Source organism: Oxyura jamaicensis, chromosome Z (assembly GCF_011077185.1).
Source record: "Oxyura jamaicensis isolate SHBP4307 breed ruddy duck chromosome Z, BPBGC_Ojam_1.0, whole genome shotgun sequence".
Taxonomy (NCBI): Eukaryota; Metazoa; Chordata; class Aves; order Anseriformes; family Anatidae; genus Oxyura; species Oxyura jamaicensis.
The window spans coordinates 24513579-24529664 of NC_048926.1; the positions used below are offsets into that span (position 1 = coordinate 24513579).

The following is a 16086-nucleotide window of genomic DNA, read 5'->3' on the forward strand; positions in this document are numbered from 1 at the left end:
CTTCTTTTACCTGCTTAAATGTGCGAAGTCTGTCCAGTGTTTTCTGTCGTTCCTGACTAACCCAGGAGCTCTTTCTTTCCTCTTCATCTTGTAGTTGATCTCGCTTCTGAGAAAATATATGGAAAATAAGTATTACATTCAATGCTAGGTTTAGCATCATCAAAATACTGCATGAAAATAACTCTTCTACTAGTTTTAATGAGTTACCTAACTAACAATGTATTTCTCCAATAAACACATTTCTGAACCTCAAAACTGTCTCTCTTTTCCCCTTGAAAAATAGTATAAATTTCGTATTTTATAACCTCACTGAAATACAAAACTCAATAAAGAAAGATTTCAGTCTGAGTATGGAACTTTTTACTTTGAAAGATGATAAATAACATACTGAGAAACAGTATTGAACAAATTAAGTACGCATTTTAAAATTAAAATTCACAATAGTAAACTAAAGTTTTGTATTAATCTGTCATTATTTAATCTGGCTTGATTTTCAGTGATCTTATTTAAATAAACATTTGAAGCTCTTCCTTGCAACTAAAGCAGTAGTATTTTTTCTTGTTTGGAGATCTTACCTCAGTGGAAACCCATCTGGATCCACCTCCTTTAACTAGTCATTCTTTTTCATAAAATTTCAGCAAAATTACTGATTCTTTGAACAAAACACTACAGTCAAATTTATTGAAATGGACATTAGTTATCACATGGCAAACATTAGTTATCACATGGCCACTGTATGCGTAAGTACAGGAATTATCAGGAGAACGATGAGGCATAGAACAAATAACTACAAAGAAAAATCTCCTGAGCATTAACAGCAGCCTTAATACTTAAAAGGCTCATGGCATTAAGTGAATAAAAGCTCATAAATGTCATTAAAATTCAGAATATCAGCTTCATGAACTTTTTATTCTAATTCAACCAACATAAAAGTAGTGTCTGCCTGCCTGTTGTTTTCAGAAATCAGCTAGTTTCCCAGTGTCCTTTACAAACTGCCAACTCCTGTGATTTCAAAGGAAATACATATAGATGCATTAGGGAAAAGAAGAGGAGGACGTGTGAAAAATGGTAAGGACAGGAAACAAAAAGGAGAAGAAGCATGTGGTGAAAGAAAGTAACAGAAATTGGGCAAATAAATTAACAGAGAAGTACAAAGAAAAGATTATAACAAGAAGAAAGGATAGTTCTCCTACCACCACGCCTGCATTTTTCATATGCAATCCAGTCAATTTTTTCCTGAAGCAGTCTCATACCTGAGGGAGGAGCAGGTGGGCCATGTGTGTGTTTTGTTTGTTTTAGCAACCACAATGATATTGCAACGTTTATTTGGTTTCAGGCTTGGAAACCTCCATGGTTATCTTTTCAAAATTTTTCATGAAAAAAGTGGCTGAAAACCTATTTTATGTAATATTTGATATTTTAAGTTAAATTATTAACAGAATAAAAAAGACAAAAAATAGCTTAAATGTTCTTTATATAATGCAAGTTGGCAAATCCATGAAATAAATAACAAAAAAGCCCTGTAATATTTGAAAGATAGGGAAGTTGTTTACATTTGTCAAGTCTTAAATATGAGTGATAAATGGACTGCAATCCACATAGCAAAATCCTTTGCATTACTATAAGAACTGAAAATGTATATTTCTAAGTTACTGAAGAGTAGGCCAGTGCATGTGGTCTTTCACAAGTAGCCTTTTCATAAAATAAATTATACAGCTGACCTGGACAAATGTATCAATGTTAAAAATGTATAAGGATGAAACAGAATCCCTTTCACTGATCTAAATGAAGCCTGAATTAAGAAGACTTGGATTTCAATGCTTCTTTGTCAGTGATGTTTATTAAATATTGATACTGTATCAGCTCCAAAGACCTAGCCCAGAGTTTGAATACTCTTTAAAATAGTCTATTATGTACAGCACAACAGTCAGACTAGACAGCCTACTCTTGTGATGAGACTGCAGAGAACTGTGGAGCATATAGCTAGAAATAAATTACACAACACAATCCAATTGATTTCTTTTGTAGTGAAAAGAGAAAAAGCAAGCTTATTACTTTGCAAGAATAAATGTGGATGGTTTCTTTACTCATTTCAGCATACCTCATGCTCTACTCAGAGATGTGCACATCATAACAAATTTTGCATGCAGCTTTAAGTCTAACAGTAATCACTTGGACTGTGAACCCAGTATTATTGAACCTTCTTACTTGATTGGACTGAATGACATCCTAACACAGGCATACATTCTCCCTTACCAGCACAATATGATATAAAAATCCATTATCTGAAGTTCAAGGATACACACCATCTTTTTAAAACAGCTATCACTTTGAATACTCTGCTAATGATTGTATAATGAAGAATGCTAGCTATTAACTTAAGGCTAAACTGATAAGCAGAAAATTTGAACTTACTAGCTGAACATTATGGTGCATTTTGTACTCCTCCTCACTCTGGTGATGCTGCTGGATCTTTTCATTATGCTTTGCAATACATATCTCCTGTAGGAACATCAAATATTATCTATAAAGGATGAATTTCAAATACTAGTTTTCAATTCATAATGTAATATTTCACAAACAGTGCTAAGAATTAGAAAAATAAAAATTATTAAGCCTATTTCAGACAACCTAATTTAACCAAGGTGATTTAGCTTACAAATAAAACCATAAAATGGAAACAAAAGCAAGAGGAAAAAAAACACAACAAACATTACTTTTATCTGTCAAAAGAATATACAATAACAGCTGCTTGAAAGGTCTCTTCTACAAGTACATAAGTGGCAAGAAATGCTGATTTGTCAAGTCCTTCATAAAAGCCTTGTGCAGCTCCATGCACTTGTATACATGGATAATAATCATGCATTATGTATTTCTGTTTATGCAAGTAGGTAGCTTCCCATTTGCAAGTGTGAGCTTACCCTCGGCATGTGTAATCTGAAAGCACAAACATTAATAAAGTTGTTACAATCTTATGTAAACACAGTTTACTTGTTATACGAAGTTAGTGGCTGTAGTATCTATTTTAGAAACAAGCATTTATTACATTCCCTGAGAATAAGAATAGATTAAAAGAAAACTGGACATGTTACAGTAGATAAGAAGCATGACTCTCAAACTTAAGGTATATTATATAAAAAGACCTGATTAAGTATCTGTTGCAAAGAATAAGCATGTGGCATACCCTTCGAGTAGGGAAGTGATGGACAAGTTCATTGGACAATTCTGAGGGACGGGACACCTCTCACTACAGGCCATGAAGTTGGAGCCAGTACTGGCACCAGACAGAACTAGAACAAGGTCAGATGTGTAGTTGGAAGCAAGACTCACGGCTGTGTAAGACAGACCACTACTAGGCAACAGTTTGGAGCATGACTGCAGCTGGAAGAACCTATGGGGCACCCCAGGATCCATCAGCTTGACTGAGTGGCTGAAGCCAGACAGGCACTGAAGTGCCCATTCACCCGTTACTTGGGGGAGCTGATCAAGTATCAGCCATCAAGCAAGATTCTGCAGTCATGGCAGAAAGACACAAAATCACAGAGGGAAGCGATAAAAATGACCTGTTTTAGTCACTCGAACTGCTGAAATAAGCCTGCATTCTCCTAAAAACTGACTATGAGACCACGTTCATGTTTGTAAAAAGGTAGCCAGGGTTCCTGCATAGGGAAGAAATACCATGTTGTCGTGAACATAAGTCTATCAGTTTTGCTGCCATACACATGCAATGTCTGACAAGAGCACTAGTTTCTAAGGAAATACTGTCCCAACTTCAGAGGTGTACATATAACTAAATGATGATGGGCTTTATGTTTGCTTGTGTGGTTGGTTTTTTTGTTTGTTTGTTTTTCCCCCCGATTACAATTAATACCACCTCAAAGTATAATCCATTGAAGTTGTAACTACCAAAGTACATTCTACCTAATTTTTGCATTTCAAAGACACAGTAATAGCGTTAAGAATATTACTAGAGAATCTAACTTTTTGTAAACCTTGTACTGATTTACCTGTACAGTTTATTCTCTATGCATTAATTTTGATTAAAAGAATATTACGAAATAATTAAGATTGTATATTCTGTTTATGTTTTTGTTGTTGTTGTTGTTGGGTTTTTGATATTCTAGCAAGACTAAAGAAGTATACAAACTCCAAGGATATTCTCTCACAAATAATTGGGATCATACTTTTCTGAAATATTCTGTTTAGCATTAATATTTAAATATTTCTGAACAAGAGCAATAAAGAAATATATTTTAAGCATTTAAAGAAAGATCATGAAGTGGACAAAAACATTTTTTTTGCTGACTTTATATTAATAAAGAATGACCTACTTTAACTTAATTAGGCCTCCATTCTTTGAAAATAATAATTATTTTTTAAAAGCAACTAGGAGGGGCTGAAAACATTGCAGCACAGGAGTAGAATTCTGAATCATCTTAATTACAGATATGTTCTTAAAAAAGAAAGGTTGCAATTTCATAGGGACAAATGCAGGGTTCTACTTGTAGACAAGATGAACCGACTGCAAACTAAGGATGAAGAAAAAATACTCAGGTGGAAGAACTGAAGAACGTGACCTGGATTATTACAATCATAGAATGGCTCAGGTTTGAAGGAACCTTAAATATCATCTAATGCCAAATCCCCTGCCACAGGCAGGGACGCCACCCACTAGATCAGGCTGGCCAAGGCCTTGGGATGGTGCACCCACAGCTTCTCTTGGCAACCTGTTCCTCGCTACCCCTACAGTGTAGAATTTCCTCATAATGTTTTGTCTAAATCTATCCTCTTTTAGTTTAAGACCATTCCTCCTTGTCCTATCATTATCTACCTGAGTGAAGAGTCCTTCTCCATCTTTTTTATAGGACTCCTTTAAGTATTAAAAGGCCACAAATAGGTCTCCCTGGAGCCTCCTCTCCTCCAGGCTGAACAGCCCCAGCTCTCTCAGCCTTTGCTCATAGCAGAGGTGCTCCAGCCCTCTAATCATCTTCGTGGCCCTCCTCTGGACCTGCTCTAAAAGGTCCACATCCTTTTTGTGCTGGGGGCCCCAGACCTGGATGCAGCAGTCCAGGTGGGGGACAATTACCTCCCTCCATCTGCTGGTCACTCTTTTGAAGCAGCCCAGGATGCAGATGGCCTTCTGGGCTGTAAGCGTGTACTGCTGGATCATGTCAAGCCTTTCATCTACCAGAACCCCCAAGTCCTTCAGTGGATGACAGAATTGACATAAATCAATAACCTCATACTTTGGCCAAAAAAAATAAAACATCATAACATGGGTATATGAACAGGAGTGTAGCGCACCACACATGAAGTAATCCTTCCATCTCAGGACTGGTAAAACTTTAGTGGGAGCATGATGTCCAGACAGAGGGCCACACTTAACAAAACATGTGGATTAACTGTACAAACTTCAGAAAGCATACAGCAGAACTGTGTATTTCTCTTTTAATCATCTGACTGGTTTCTGTAATATCAACTATGTTTCTGTTGTAAAGACAGAAAAGGAAAGCTAGTGAACCATATCAACCTTTATCACTGGATAAGCTACTATATTTAAGACAAGTAACATGAAATATTCATAGAATCATAGAATCATTCAGGTTAGAAAAGACCTCCAAGATCATACAGTCCAACCTTTAGCCTCGTACTGACAAGTCCACCACTAAGCCACGCTACTAAGTTCTACATCTACACATTCCTTGAAGATCTCCAAGGATGGTGACTCAACCGCTTCCCTGGACAGCCTGTTCCAATGCTGCACAACAGTAGCGAAATTTCTCCTAATATCCAACCTAGAACTCCCCTGGAGGTCTAGGAGGTCATTTCCCCTCAGCATATCACTTGGTGCTTGGGAGAAGCATATAACATATATAGAAATAATACAAAATATATTATCATATATATATTGCTCTTTTCTAATATATAGAAGAGGTCTGTACTAGTATTATTTTCATTATTTCCACTAAACCAAGAGGTCTGTATTAGTATTATTTTAATTAGTTCCACTAAACCTTGCTTTCAGATTGAAAAGCATCTTCTCCTTTAGTAAACTCAGTGTGTGCAGGAAGCATATTGTAAGATTTCTATGTAGTTATATCCTTAAAATGTAATAGTAATAATAGTGTTATGAAAGTATACCACATAACCCAATGTTAACTGTTGCTGTAAGTTGGCACAGGTTGTGCTTTAACCTGTGTGCTGGCAAAGTAATAAAGGTCTCCTATTAAATGGACACAACAGAAGAAGCTTCTTAGATCAAAGAATGAATTAATTATAAGCATATCCCAAACTGTTTCACCAAAGAGTTGCTCCTCTCCACTGCCATGATGAGGAATACATTTACTGGATGTCAAATAGTTCAATTTCTTCTTAACTCCATTTTTTTCTAAGTTATTTTTACAAACACCTTCTACATTATCTTTATTACCATGACTAGGCTATAAATCTAGATCCATAATAAAACAGATGTTTTTCATACTATAAACTAATTAATACTACTGCGCAGCCAGCAGGGGGTAGACTGGGATAACAATAGAGACATCCTGCATGAAAAAATGAAAAATCCGTAACAAGCTTTAAATAAGTTAGAAAAATAATAATATCAACAAAAAAATCTTTTATTCATAACTGTCATCAACACAAAGTAACATCAGGAAATGACTGCTTAATAAATGTAAAATTTGTTAAAAAAAAAAAAAAAAAAAAAGTGAAAGAATATTAACCTCAGCAAAGCCATACATTTAAAAAATGCTGGCCCAGTAACTCAGAAATACAACTGAGTGAGGTCTCTAACAAGTCTTCTAAAGAAGGGTCATTTAAAATTATTTGATGTTATTAAGAAAAGTATCAACTGCAAAAACAAGTAAAGACTTTCTGGAAAACAAAGTGACTATAGTCACAGAAGTTTGTATTACATAGAAGTCTTATTCCACGCATAATAACTGCTTCCTCCTGCTTCGTTATCTCAACAGACAAAATTTTAAAATACTTGGATGGTGAAACAGCCTTCTCTGAAAAGTAAAAACTGATGATAGAGAATCATTTCCTATTGTTTCCTTTTTCCTTAATCAAGATACACATATGCAGCTGGAAAGGAGGCATTCTCCTAAGAGTTTTCTTCAATTGCCAAAAAGCTAATAACGAGCAAGGACTATAAATTCTAAATATACCACAACATTTTTGTACACACCACCATAGGCCCTACCAAAACCCCACCAAACCAATCTGAACTTGCTTAAAACTACATTTTAAACTGAAACAAACATCATCAGGAACACTATCTGAAAAACATGAAACAGACTGTCAGCAATGAATGTTACATACCTGAGAGAGAGAGACTTTTAAGAAAGAGATTTATATAGTCAGTACTTTCTAAAACCAGCCTCAAAACCTCATTCTTTTATCCATTTAGCATAGTTATCACTGCACTCATTCTCACCATCTAGACTCCACTTCTGCACCCCATCTGTATCTTTGTTCTGCATACCTAAGGTAAATCACAAAATCTTCCAAAGCAAAAGCCCCTTTGTCCCCTCACAGGTTTGTAAAATTTAATGAATTTGCATCAGGCACTGTAGGTAGAATTCATTAAAAATATTTTCCAATATAACTAGAATGGCAACTCAACATACAATGATTGCTTATGTTTAAATCTAAGACAGAAGACAGTCTTGATTTTTTAGGTAATTACTAGTAAGCTGAAAAGGGTTCCAAGTAATATTCAGCAGTCGTTAAGAGCCGCTACAATAACTACCTCTAACATAAATATTGTTGGCTAATGTCCTGTGCTCTTTTCATACACATGCTGCAGAATGCAACCAGACTACTGAGTTTGATGCTTCTTTTTGCCCTGATGAGCAACACTACCACACACATCCCTACATCGTGTTTTAGTGCACAAGTAGGCATGCTGCAGTGCTGTAGCCTAAAACAACCAATTTCTTCACCATAAACAAGGTGTTTTATCACAGCATAACCATGAAACAAATAAACCACTTGACAGTGCCTAGTTAATTATATTGGTATGACATGCTACAAAGTCTCTACTCCTGCCGCAGGCTTACTTCTCAACTTGGTAATTCCTTAAGGTAAGTAAGGTAAAAAAACCAGCCTCTGGCTTTTAAGCAGGTCTGTGTACTCCCTAAGGTGCCTGCCATGTCTCTTCATATTCAGGAGAAAATAGCATAATTATTACATAATTATTATATTACATAATTATTACAGCCTACATTAATTAACGTAACATGACAAGAAAGAGTCCTTTATTACTTAAAGGACTAAGAAGTACTGTTTTGTGATATGTTTTATAAAACCACAAAAAATAAACACAATGGCTTTGAGCAAACTAATTCCCCTAACTGGCTAAAAAGAGAAATTGCTTTTATAATTATTTACAGTCTTCTCATATTCTACTAACTATATAAAAACACAAAATATAAAGATCCTAATTTAGAATGGGGTCTCAACTTAGACTTTTATATAGCCTTATAGTATATAGTGTGGGGTGGAAATACTCTTTTTAAGAAGTATTACACTGCTTTATCAAAATTTTGATCTATTCTACTCACTAAGCTATCTTATTAATAATGCATATTGATGTAACTGCAAACTGCTTGGGAACAATAAACAAGTCATTCTGGAAAGAAGAATTAATAAACTTATCTACATTTCATATACAATTTCAAAATCTTTGCTGTATTAAAACCATTTTCTGCACATCTCAACCATGAATTGCATAAAAAAGGAAACTGACCCTAATTTTAGTACAGAAGTATACACCTAGCTTTATAAATTAGGAACTTGTTGCATGTATGATTGCTGAAAACAGAATCAATGACATAATACTTAGGTGTCAAAGGACAAAGTGAGAGAATGAAAATATAACTTGAGAGAGAAAACACTATTGAAGATTCTCTTCTGTAAATTGTAAATCAAGACATAAATCGGTTCTCTGTAAAAACATGATAAAATCTCCACATGCAAGTATTCTGAATAGTTAATAGAAACTTTTTTAAAAAATAGAAATTTTATATTTGTTGACTTCCAAGTGATGAAAGGTTCCTTTAAAGCTACAAGATATACTGAATTTTAAAGATACTGATTTGAAAATACATACTGTTTTATCTAATTACACTATAAAATAAATTTTAGTAGTTATTAAATATAGTCCACAAAAATTTTAAGAGACTTGGAAGTAATGTAACCTTTTGAAATATATTCTTTAGAAGTTTTATTAAATTTGCTAATTACGCTAGAAATTTGCAATTTAATAGTACCTTTTTATTTCTGAGGTAGGCTTTCTTGGCTGAAATACGTCCACGCCTTGCTTCCAGCTGGCGAATTTTTTGTTGCAATTTTTGCAGCTCCTCCTTTTGCAAGTGTGCAGATGTTGCCATATCCTCTTTTTCAAGCATGGCTTCCATACTTTCGTAAGTGTCATAATATACCACTTCTTCTCTCTTCTCTGTTTTAAAAATGTCAGCAATGAAAAAGTCAAATCAATAATTTGTATTTGATTAATGTTCTGTTTTGTTCAACAACAAACTCAAGTTGCAAGACTTAATGCATAAGAATGCTACAGTCATTTCTGAGTAAGAACAGAAACAAAAGGTCAGTGTAATAGCATTAAAAGCACTATAAGGCTTTAAAGGTTGTATGACAAACAGAAATCAATACAAATGAAACATACAACCTGTTATTCAGGTAAGCTCAGAGCATTAAAGAATAAATGCTGTAAATGTGTGCTTAAGTCTGTAATCTAACTTGATCACAATGCCCATGCATGTCTTTGGGTCTCTTAGCTAATACAAGGAATCCATGCTGCACAGTAATATCCTTTGGTCTTCATTACAAAGTTCAGGATATACAGACTCTCTGAAGTATTTAGCATGAGATTCTTCTGCCACAACCTACTATTAATTTCATGGGAGGGAAATTGGACAACACAATGATAAAAAATCCTCTCAGAAGGTTTTTGACCTCCCAGTCATGTCCTGTGCTCAGAGGCAGCAGTGGAAGGGTAACTTCAAGGCAATCCTTCAAAGCATTACAGGCATGTCATTGTAAATAGTTTTATCAACACTCATGATTTTTAGCCTCCTGAGTGGAGTACTCAGTGTAACGTTGAGCTCATCTCTGAATGCTGACTTCTCATCTCTTGCCAAGAAGGAAGGAGTGATAATTATAAATCCTTGCTGAATGTTTTAATGAAGAAGCAGAAAAGGTCTCGTTCCCTGTTTCACTGGCATAGCAAGTAGGAGTTGCTTGCAATACACCAAGAAAGATATGCATTAATGATGGCTTAAACAGCACTTATAGCCAGCATCTCTGTCAAGTGACTCCTCTGCAGCACTACCAAGCCTTCTCCTTTCTCCTTTAACTACCTTTCAAGAAGACCGTAACTTCCTCCTACTTCTGCTCCTAAATTATCTGGGGAAGAAGGCAGGGTCTTCTTCAGAACTGACCGTTTTATAAAAGCGGTTTTTAGTTCATGTTATTTGTGTGTGAGGTCTCTGATATAACCAAAAATCTGATTGTGTCATGCTAATTTCAGCTCAGTTGACATGGCACTTACAGAAAAGAAATAACATAATTATATCAACCTTAAAATAAAATTGAATAAAAACAGACCTCCTTAAGTCTTTACGTTAGTGTTCAGTTAAAAAAAAAAAAAAAATTCATCCAGACATAAAATAGCCAAGTCATTAGAACCCCCTTTGTGAGAAACTAAGTTGTGTTTTTGCAGTAGAGAACTAATTTTCTGTTTTCCAAGGTAGTTGTGTACAAGGAGGAATGCTAAGTAGATAAGTGGACAGTAGAAGGCCTCACTGTTCCAAAATAAGGTGGAAGCTTGAGAAAAACAGGATGAGCAGTGTGAGAACAGTAAAATAAAGATCACAGGTTCTCAAAACAAAAGAAAGGGAAAAAAAGGGAAAGGGATAAATTAAGGGTTGAAAAAAAGAAAAATTGTACATATATGGCGTAGAGGAGTGTTGAGGTGATCAAGTGTCGGGTAATAGGGAACAAAAGGTTATGATTTTTTTACTATAATGTGCTCCTAATTGGCAGGACTCCTGCCATTGCAATCATGAATAAAACAGCTTCACAGTAGCTCCTGTCTGAAAAAAAATATTGAGATTTTTCTCACACCTTTCTCACAACAGTGACAACATTAAAAAAAAATGGCTAAAACAACTATATTTTGCTACACACATAAAATGAGAGAATTTACATGGAAATTGTTTTAGAACGTGCTTTCATGAAGAATTAAGGATGAGTTTATGAATGAAACCCCAACAGCTCAGCTGCAAACCAGTTAAACATACCAGTCCTAAAAGATCTTAAACAATTTTTTACTGATAGAAGAAAAACTTGGCAATTCTCTTGCAACTTCCTTCAAAAACTACACAAGTTTTCTATGAACAGCTTTTGAGCTTCTAAAATGTCTAAGTCATTTTAACTGTAAGTTTGGTAAGTAGTTAAACTTCTAATGGCTCAAACACTTTCAATAAAACAATGAGAATGATTCCTCTTCAGATAAGATCCACATTATTTCTAACTGTTCAATAGCTTCCAACTGAAACAGTAAGCCTCTATCGCTTGCTCTGTTGATGGCAATGCATCCACCTCAAATCCATCTTATAAAGGTATTTATATGGACAGAATAACACTCTTTAAAATTTTAACTTAGTAAATTCAGATTTTCTGAATTTTAGTGCAGGTATTTGATTAACAACAGTAAAAGACTACTACTGCCATTTAAAATACAGCAATGTATTTTTATTCAATATTTTTCAGACTCAATTAGCTGAATTCACAAAAGAAAATGCTTTTCTTCTAGCTTTCAACCTCCAAATACAAACTGGCAGAGAAATCAAATCATGTTCTCAAAAAATTCTCAGCTGGGACTTCATCTATAGTACTGCCAATGTCCTGTATATCAGAACAGAACCCAAAACCCTCCAATACATCTCCACAGAGCCCAAATAGTCAATGAAGAAAGAATAGCAACAGCCTCTAAAAGTCATTAAGGCACACGTATTTGAAATCACACAGATGTGCCCTATTAAAAGGCTATTTTTTTTACTGACTATAAGTACACTTTAAAAAGAAAGCGTAACTGAAGATGCCACAGACCATACTTTTCTGCTTTAACCCACTGAAGTCGCACATACGAAAAGACCACTACATCACTGAGAAGCTTTCTTTCAGATTAGAATAGTTTTGAAAAGGTGTAGCTCCTTTATTGTCGCAATTTTCACATGATGTATTTTTCTATTCCCTCTTGCCTGACTAAAGTCTGAAGAGGTAACTTCATCATTTGCACAAAATTTCAACACATTTAGGAACTGTATTTTCCATTTTCTGGTATGTCTGAGAGTTATTAAAAACAGTCATTCCTTCTAACACATACAGCTCTGATTAAATATATATATATATTAGATTTCTTTATTAAAAAATACAGCAAAGGAAGACAAAACAGGCAACTATTTTGTTGCCATTCAGGAATGAGAGGGCTGTTTGTTTAGTTGATTTGGGGCTTTGTTTTATTTTTGGTCAGGCTGTGGAGCTGAGCACTTTTTGAGAATTCTGGAGAAAACATTATTGACAACTTGTAAAGACCAATTATGTCTTTACAACAGGCTTAATCTCTGAAGGCTCTCACCAATGAGAAAGTATTTTGATACACATTTCTTCTCAGCCTCCTGCTCAAGAGGTTTTCTTCAGTACAATCAGTACTGATTTCCCAAGTACAAACAACTATCCATAAAGCACTATCTAGCTTTCCACAGAGGCATGTGGTCATAGCTCCCCCACATTTCTTTGAAGTCAGAATTTTCAGTCCTGATCTTCCATAGGAGCAGTTAATATTGTTGCCATCACAAGCCTGAAAGGAGGATTCCTTTCACAACAGTGATAGGTATATTTTTTCTTTCTCCAGAGGCAAGTCAAAATACAACCTACCTTCATATCTCTATTCTCAAGTGACTTTTCTATCCAGAACAGAATTTGTTCCACAAGCCCTATTCACTAAACAATAAAACAGAATTTATGTGAATAAAAACATTAAGAACAAAAAGTTTCAAAGACAGAACTGGATTCAAAAACTTGCCTGTACAACTTCTGTAGTTTGTAAGTACAAGATACAGAATAGGTTTTGGAAACATGGTATTTGCACCACTGCTCTAAATGAGTAAGATAGCAATACAACAAGCTTCAAAGATTAGCTGAAGAATTCTGATTTACAGGAATATCTTTTGGAAACTAATCACTCTGAAGAAAAAAGTAATGCCAATGCAGATTTTTATGAGATAATTCCAGTAATTAAGACATTTCTTCCTCCCTGAATTTAGTTTTCCAAACCTTACATAGTACCTTATTACTTATTTCCAAACACAGACAATGACAACCATACCAAAACTTCTGTATCTGTATGTATTCATCTTATGAACAAGAGTATATGTTAACAGTATGTTAGAAAATCCAGCTTGACGTGGTACAGAGACTGTTTCTCATTTCATTCCCACGGGTTTTACTAGATTCTTAGGAAAAGAATTATCTTTTACAGATTATGAGTTAATTAAAATGCATAAAGCACCTGACATCAATCTTCTGATGCTTTCAAGTTGTGCTGTCAGCAGTAGCTCTTCATATTTTAGGATCTCAAACTGCACTTCATATAATTGAAGCTGTAGATCATAATAATCAGCTTCTAACTGGTCCAAATGGGCTATGGCTTCTGTACCACCCTTCAGACTTTGCATCTAAATGGAAAGAGGAAAAAAAAACACAGTTGCAGGATAAGAAGAATACATCATTGACTTTATGACTACAGGTAGATACAGTCTGGTACACTAAATATAACATGTTAAAATTAAACACATCTAGAGGAGAAGATAGGTTTTGATCAGGCACACACTTTCAGCCATCTATAATACTTGACGTTTTTTCCATATGGTAAGACATTGGCTTACTCCTTGTGACTGCTGAAGTGCTAAGTCACATATTGAGTAATGTGAGATATCCCTACAATTCGTTTACTCTACCATTTGATTCTCTAATGAGATATAATAAAATTACTATTATTTTATCTTCAGAAAGTGTAAAAGTTGGTTTGCTAACAGCATCTAAAAAAATAAAGTTAAAATTGTCAGTAAAGCTGAAGGAGGGGAAGAAGTGAAAGGTGGTGGAAACTGGGAAAATTACATGTACTGATTGTCTTGTAATAACAATTTAACTAAGGAGTTTCTTTAAAAATAAAATTTTTAAAAAAAGGCCAAGGGAGTAAACCGGTGCTTTTTGTCATATTTTATTCTCCTCCATTTTGTCATATTTTATTCTCCTGCATTGCACATTTAACCTTCTTGAGTAAAGGCATAACAAAGCAGAAAAGCAGAACATTTGACAAGCAGCAGCCCTTTATACTATTTTTTCTATTTTTTTTTCTCAAAAAAAAATCTCATAACCTTTATCTAGTACAGCAGCTTAAAAGGAAAAAGACCCAGAAAGCTTAAGAAAGCTCTATCTCATCAGAATGTATAGAATTTTATAGCAGCATCGTTTCTGGAGTCTTTCATAGGATAAAAATATATAGATTTAAATATTTTTATATTTTTTAGCACTTGTCTCATATGTCTGACCCAGGAAAGAGACACAAGGAACAACCTAATGTGCTCAGATGATTCTCCTTTCCACCTATGGCAAGCATGCATTCAACAAAACAAGGTTTAACTGCTCAACAATTGGCAAATCAGACCATATTCAAGAAACACTGACACGCAAGTAGATCTTATGAGCTCACTGTGGAGGGAAATCAAAGACATGCAGCTCTATAACCTGCATGCAGAAGAGTTAGACTCACATTCAAATTCTCTACCTTCTCAAAAATCAATGTGTTACATTTCTCCCATATGAAAGATGAAAGTAATTGTGACTTTTAATAAGACTTGTGATCCACCTATCTCATTGAAAAGCAACATCTGCTAAGGAAAAACAAAAGGAACTAGCAAACTATATATTCAAAAAACTAGTTGCTAGTATGTTTTCACATTTTTGGTGGTTTCTTCAAGGACTAAGACTGTAATTAATAGCCACAAAAGGGTTTCCGAGGATTTACTTATCAGGCATTTTTAGAAATAATTATACTAAACCGGGAAGATACCTGTACTGAATCAAACCAAAAATTGGTCTTACTTAATACCCTTTTTTGGATAAAAGGCACAACAGCAAATATGCAGGAGGATGAAATGTAGTAAGCAGTGCAATGACACTTCTCTAAAATGGTTCTCCAGCCTCCTGCACAGCTTGCAGCTGAAGACTTCTTAAGATGCCTTTTATATTAAGTACACTGACTGCATTTTACTTCATGACTTTATCCTACCCCTTTTATAAAGCCTGCAAGCTTTTAGCATCTGCATCATTGTTCATTGACATGGATTTCACAGCTTTATTAAACACTAAGGAGCAGTTCACTGAATTATATTTTGTTCCATATGAGATTAATAGATGTAAGGACTGTGAATAGCTTCTTGAAAGTTCTACTTTTAAGATTCCTTCTACTACATTATTTACTGAATGCATTTTTGGTATATTAGCTATCAACCTGAAAGGCTTATTAAATCTTTAAGTGATTATCATAAATCTTACAGTCAATAATGCAACTTTCATGTCTATCAGTCCAGTGACACCAAAACGTCTTGCTATGGCAGTCTGTTACTCTACATCCATATCAAGCTACTATGTGTGATGAAAATAGTAAATGACGTGATGATGGCAAGTTTTCAGGGCGAAAGAACAGATCCTCTTGAACCTTCCAGTTTTTCCTTACTAGAGGGATAACGTTAATTTGCCAGAGAGATAGAGAGATTCCTGTGTTTTGGCATTTTAAAATTATTTCCTCATTATATATATATATATATATATATATATATATATATATTTTTTATTTATTTATCATAGCTATATTTATCATAGCTAGTTTTTCCAACAAATTAATACTATGTTGTGTTGGTTTTACCCTGCTGGGCAGCTTAATTCCACCACAACTGTCCTCTTACTGCCCCTCCTCAAAAGAAGAGGGGGGAG

The 16086-nt window shown here is 34.7% G+C and overlaps 1 protein-coding gene across 1 annotated transcript in view; it reads right to left on the bottom strand.

Annotated features, from left to right (window-relative positions):
- Positions 1 to 16086, bottom strand: part of JMY (junction mediating and regulatory protein, p53 cofactor) — a 74636-nt gene that overhangs the window by 12984 nt on the left and 45566 nt on the right. The window contains exons 6-9 of the mRNA XM_035309832.1: positions 13601 to 13766; positions 9279 to 9466; positions 2416 to 2502; positions 11 to 106 (exon numbers count right to left, since the gene is read on the bottom strand). Of these exons, the coding sequence (XP_035165723.1) occupies positions 11 to 106; positions 2416 to 2502; positions 9279 to 9466; positions 13601 to 13766 (537 nt within the window). The remainder of the gene's footprint in view (positions 1 to 10; positions 107 to 2415; positions 2503 to 9278; positions 9467 to 13600; positions 13767 to 16086) is intronic.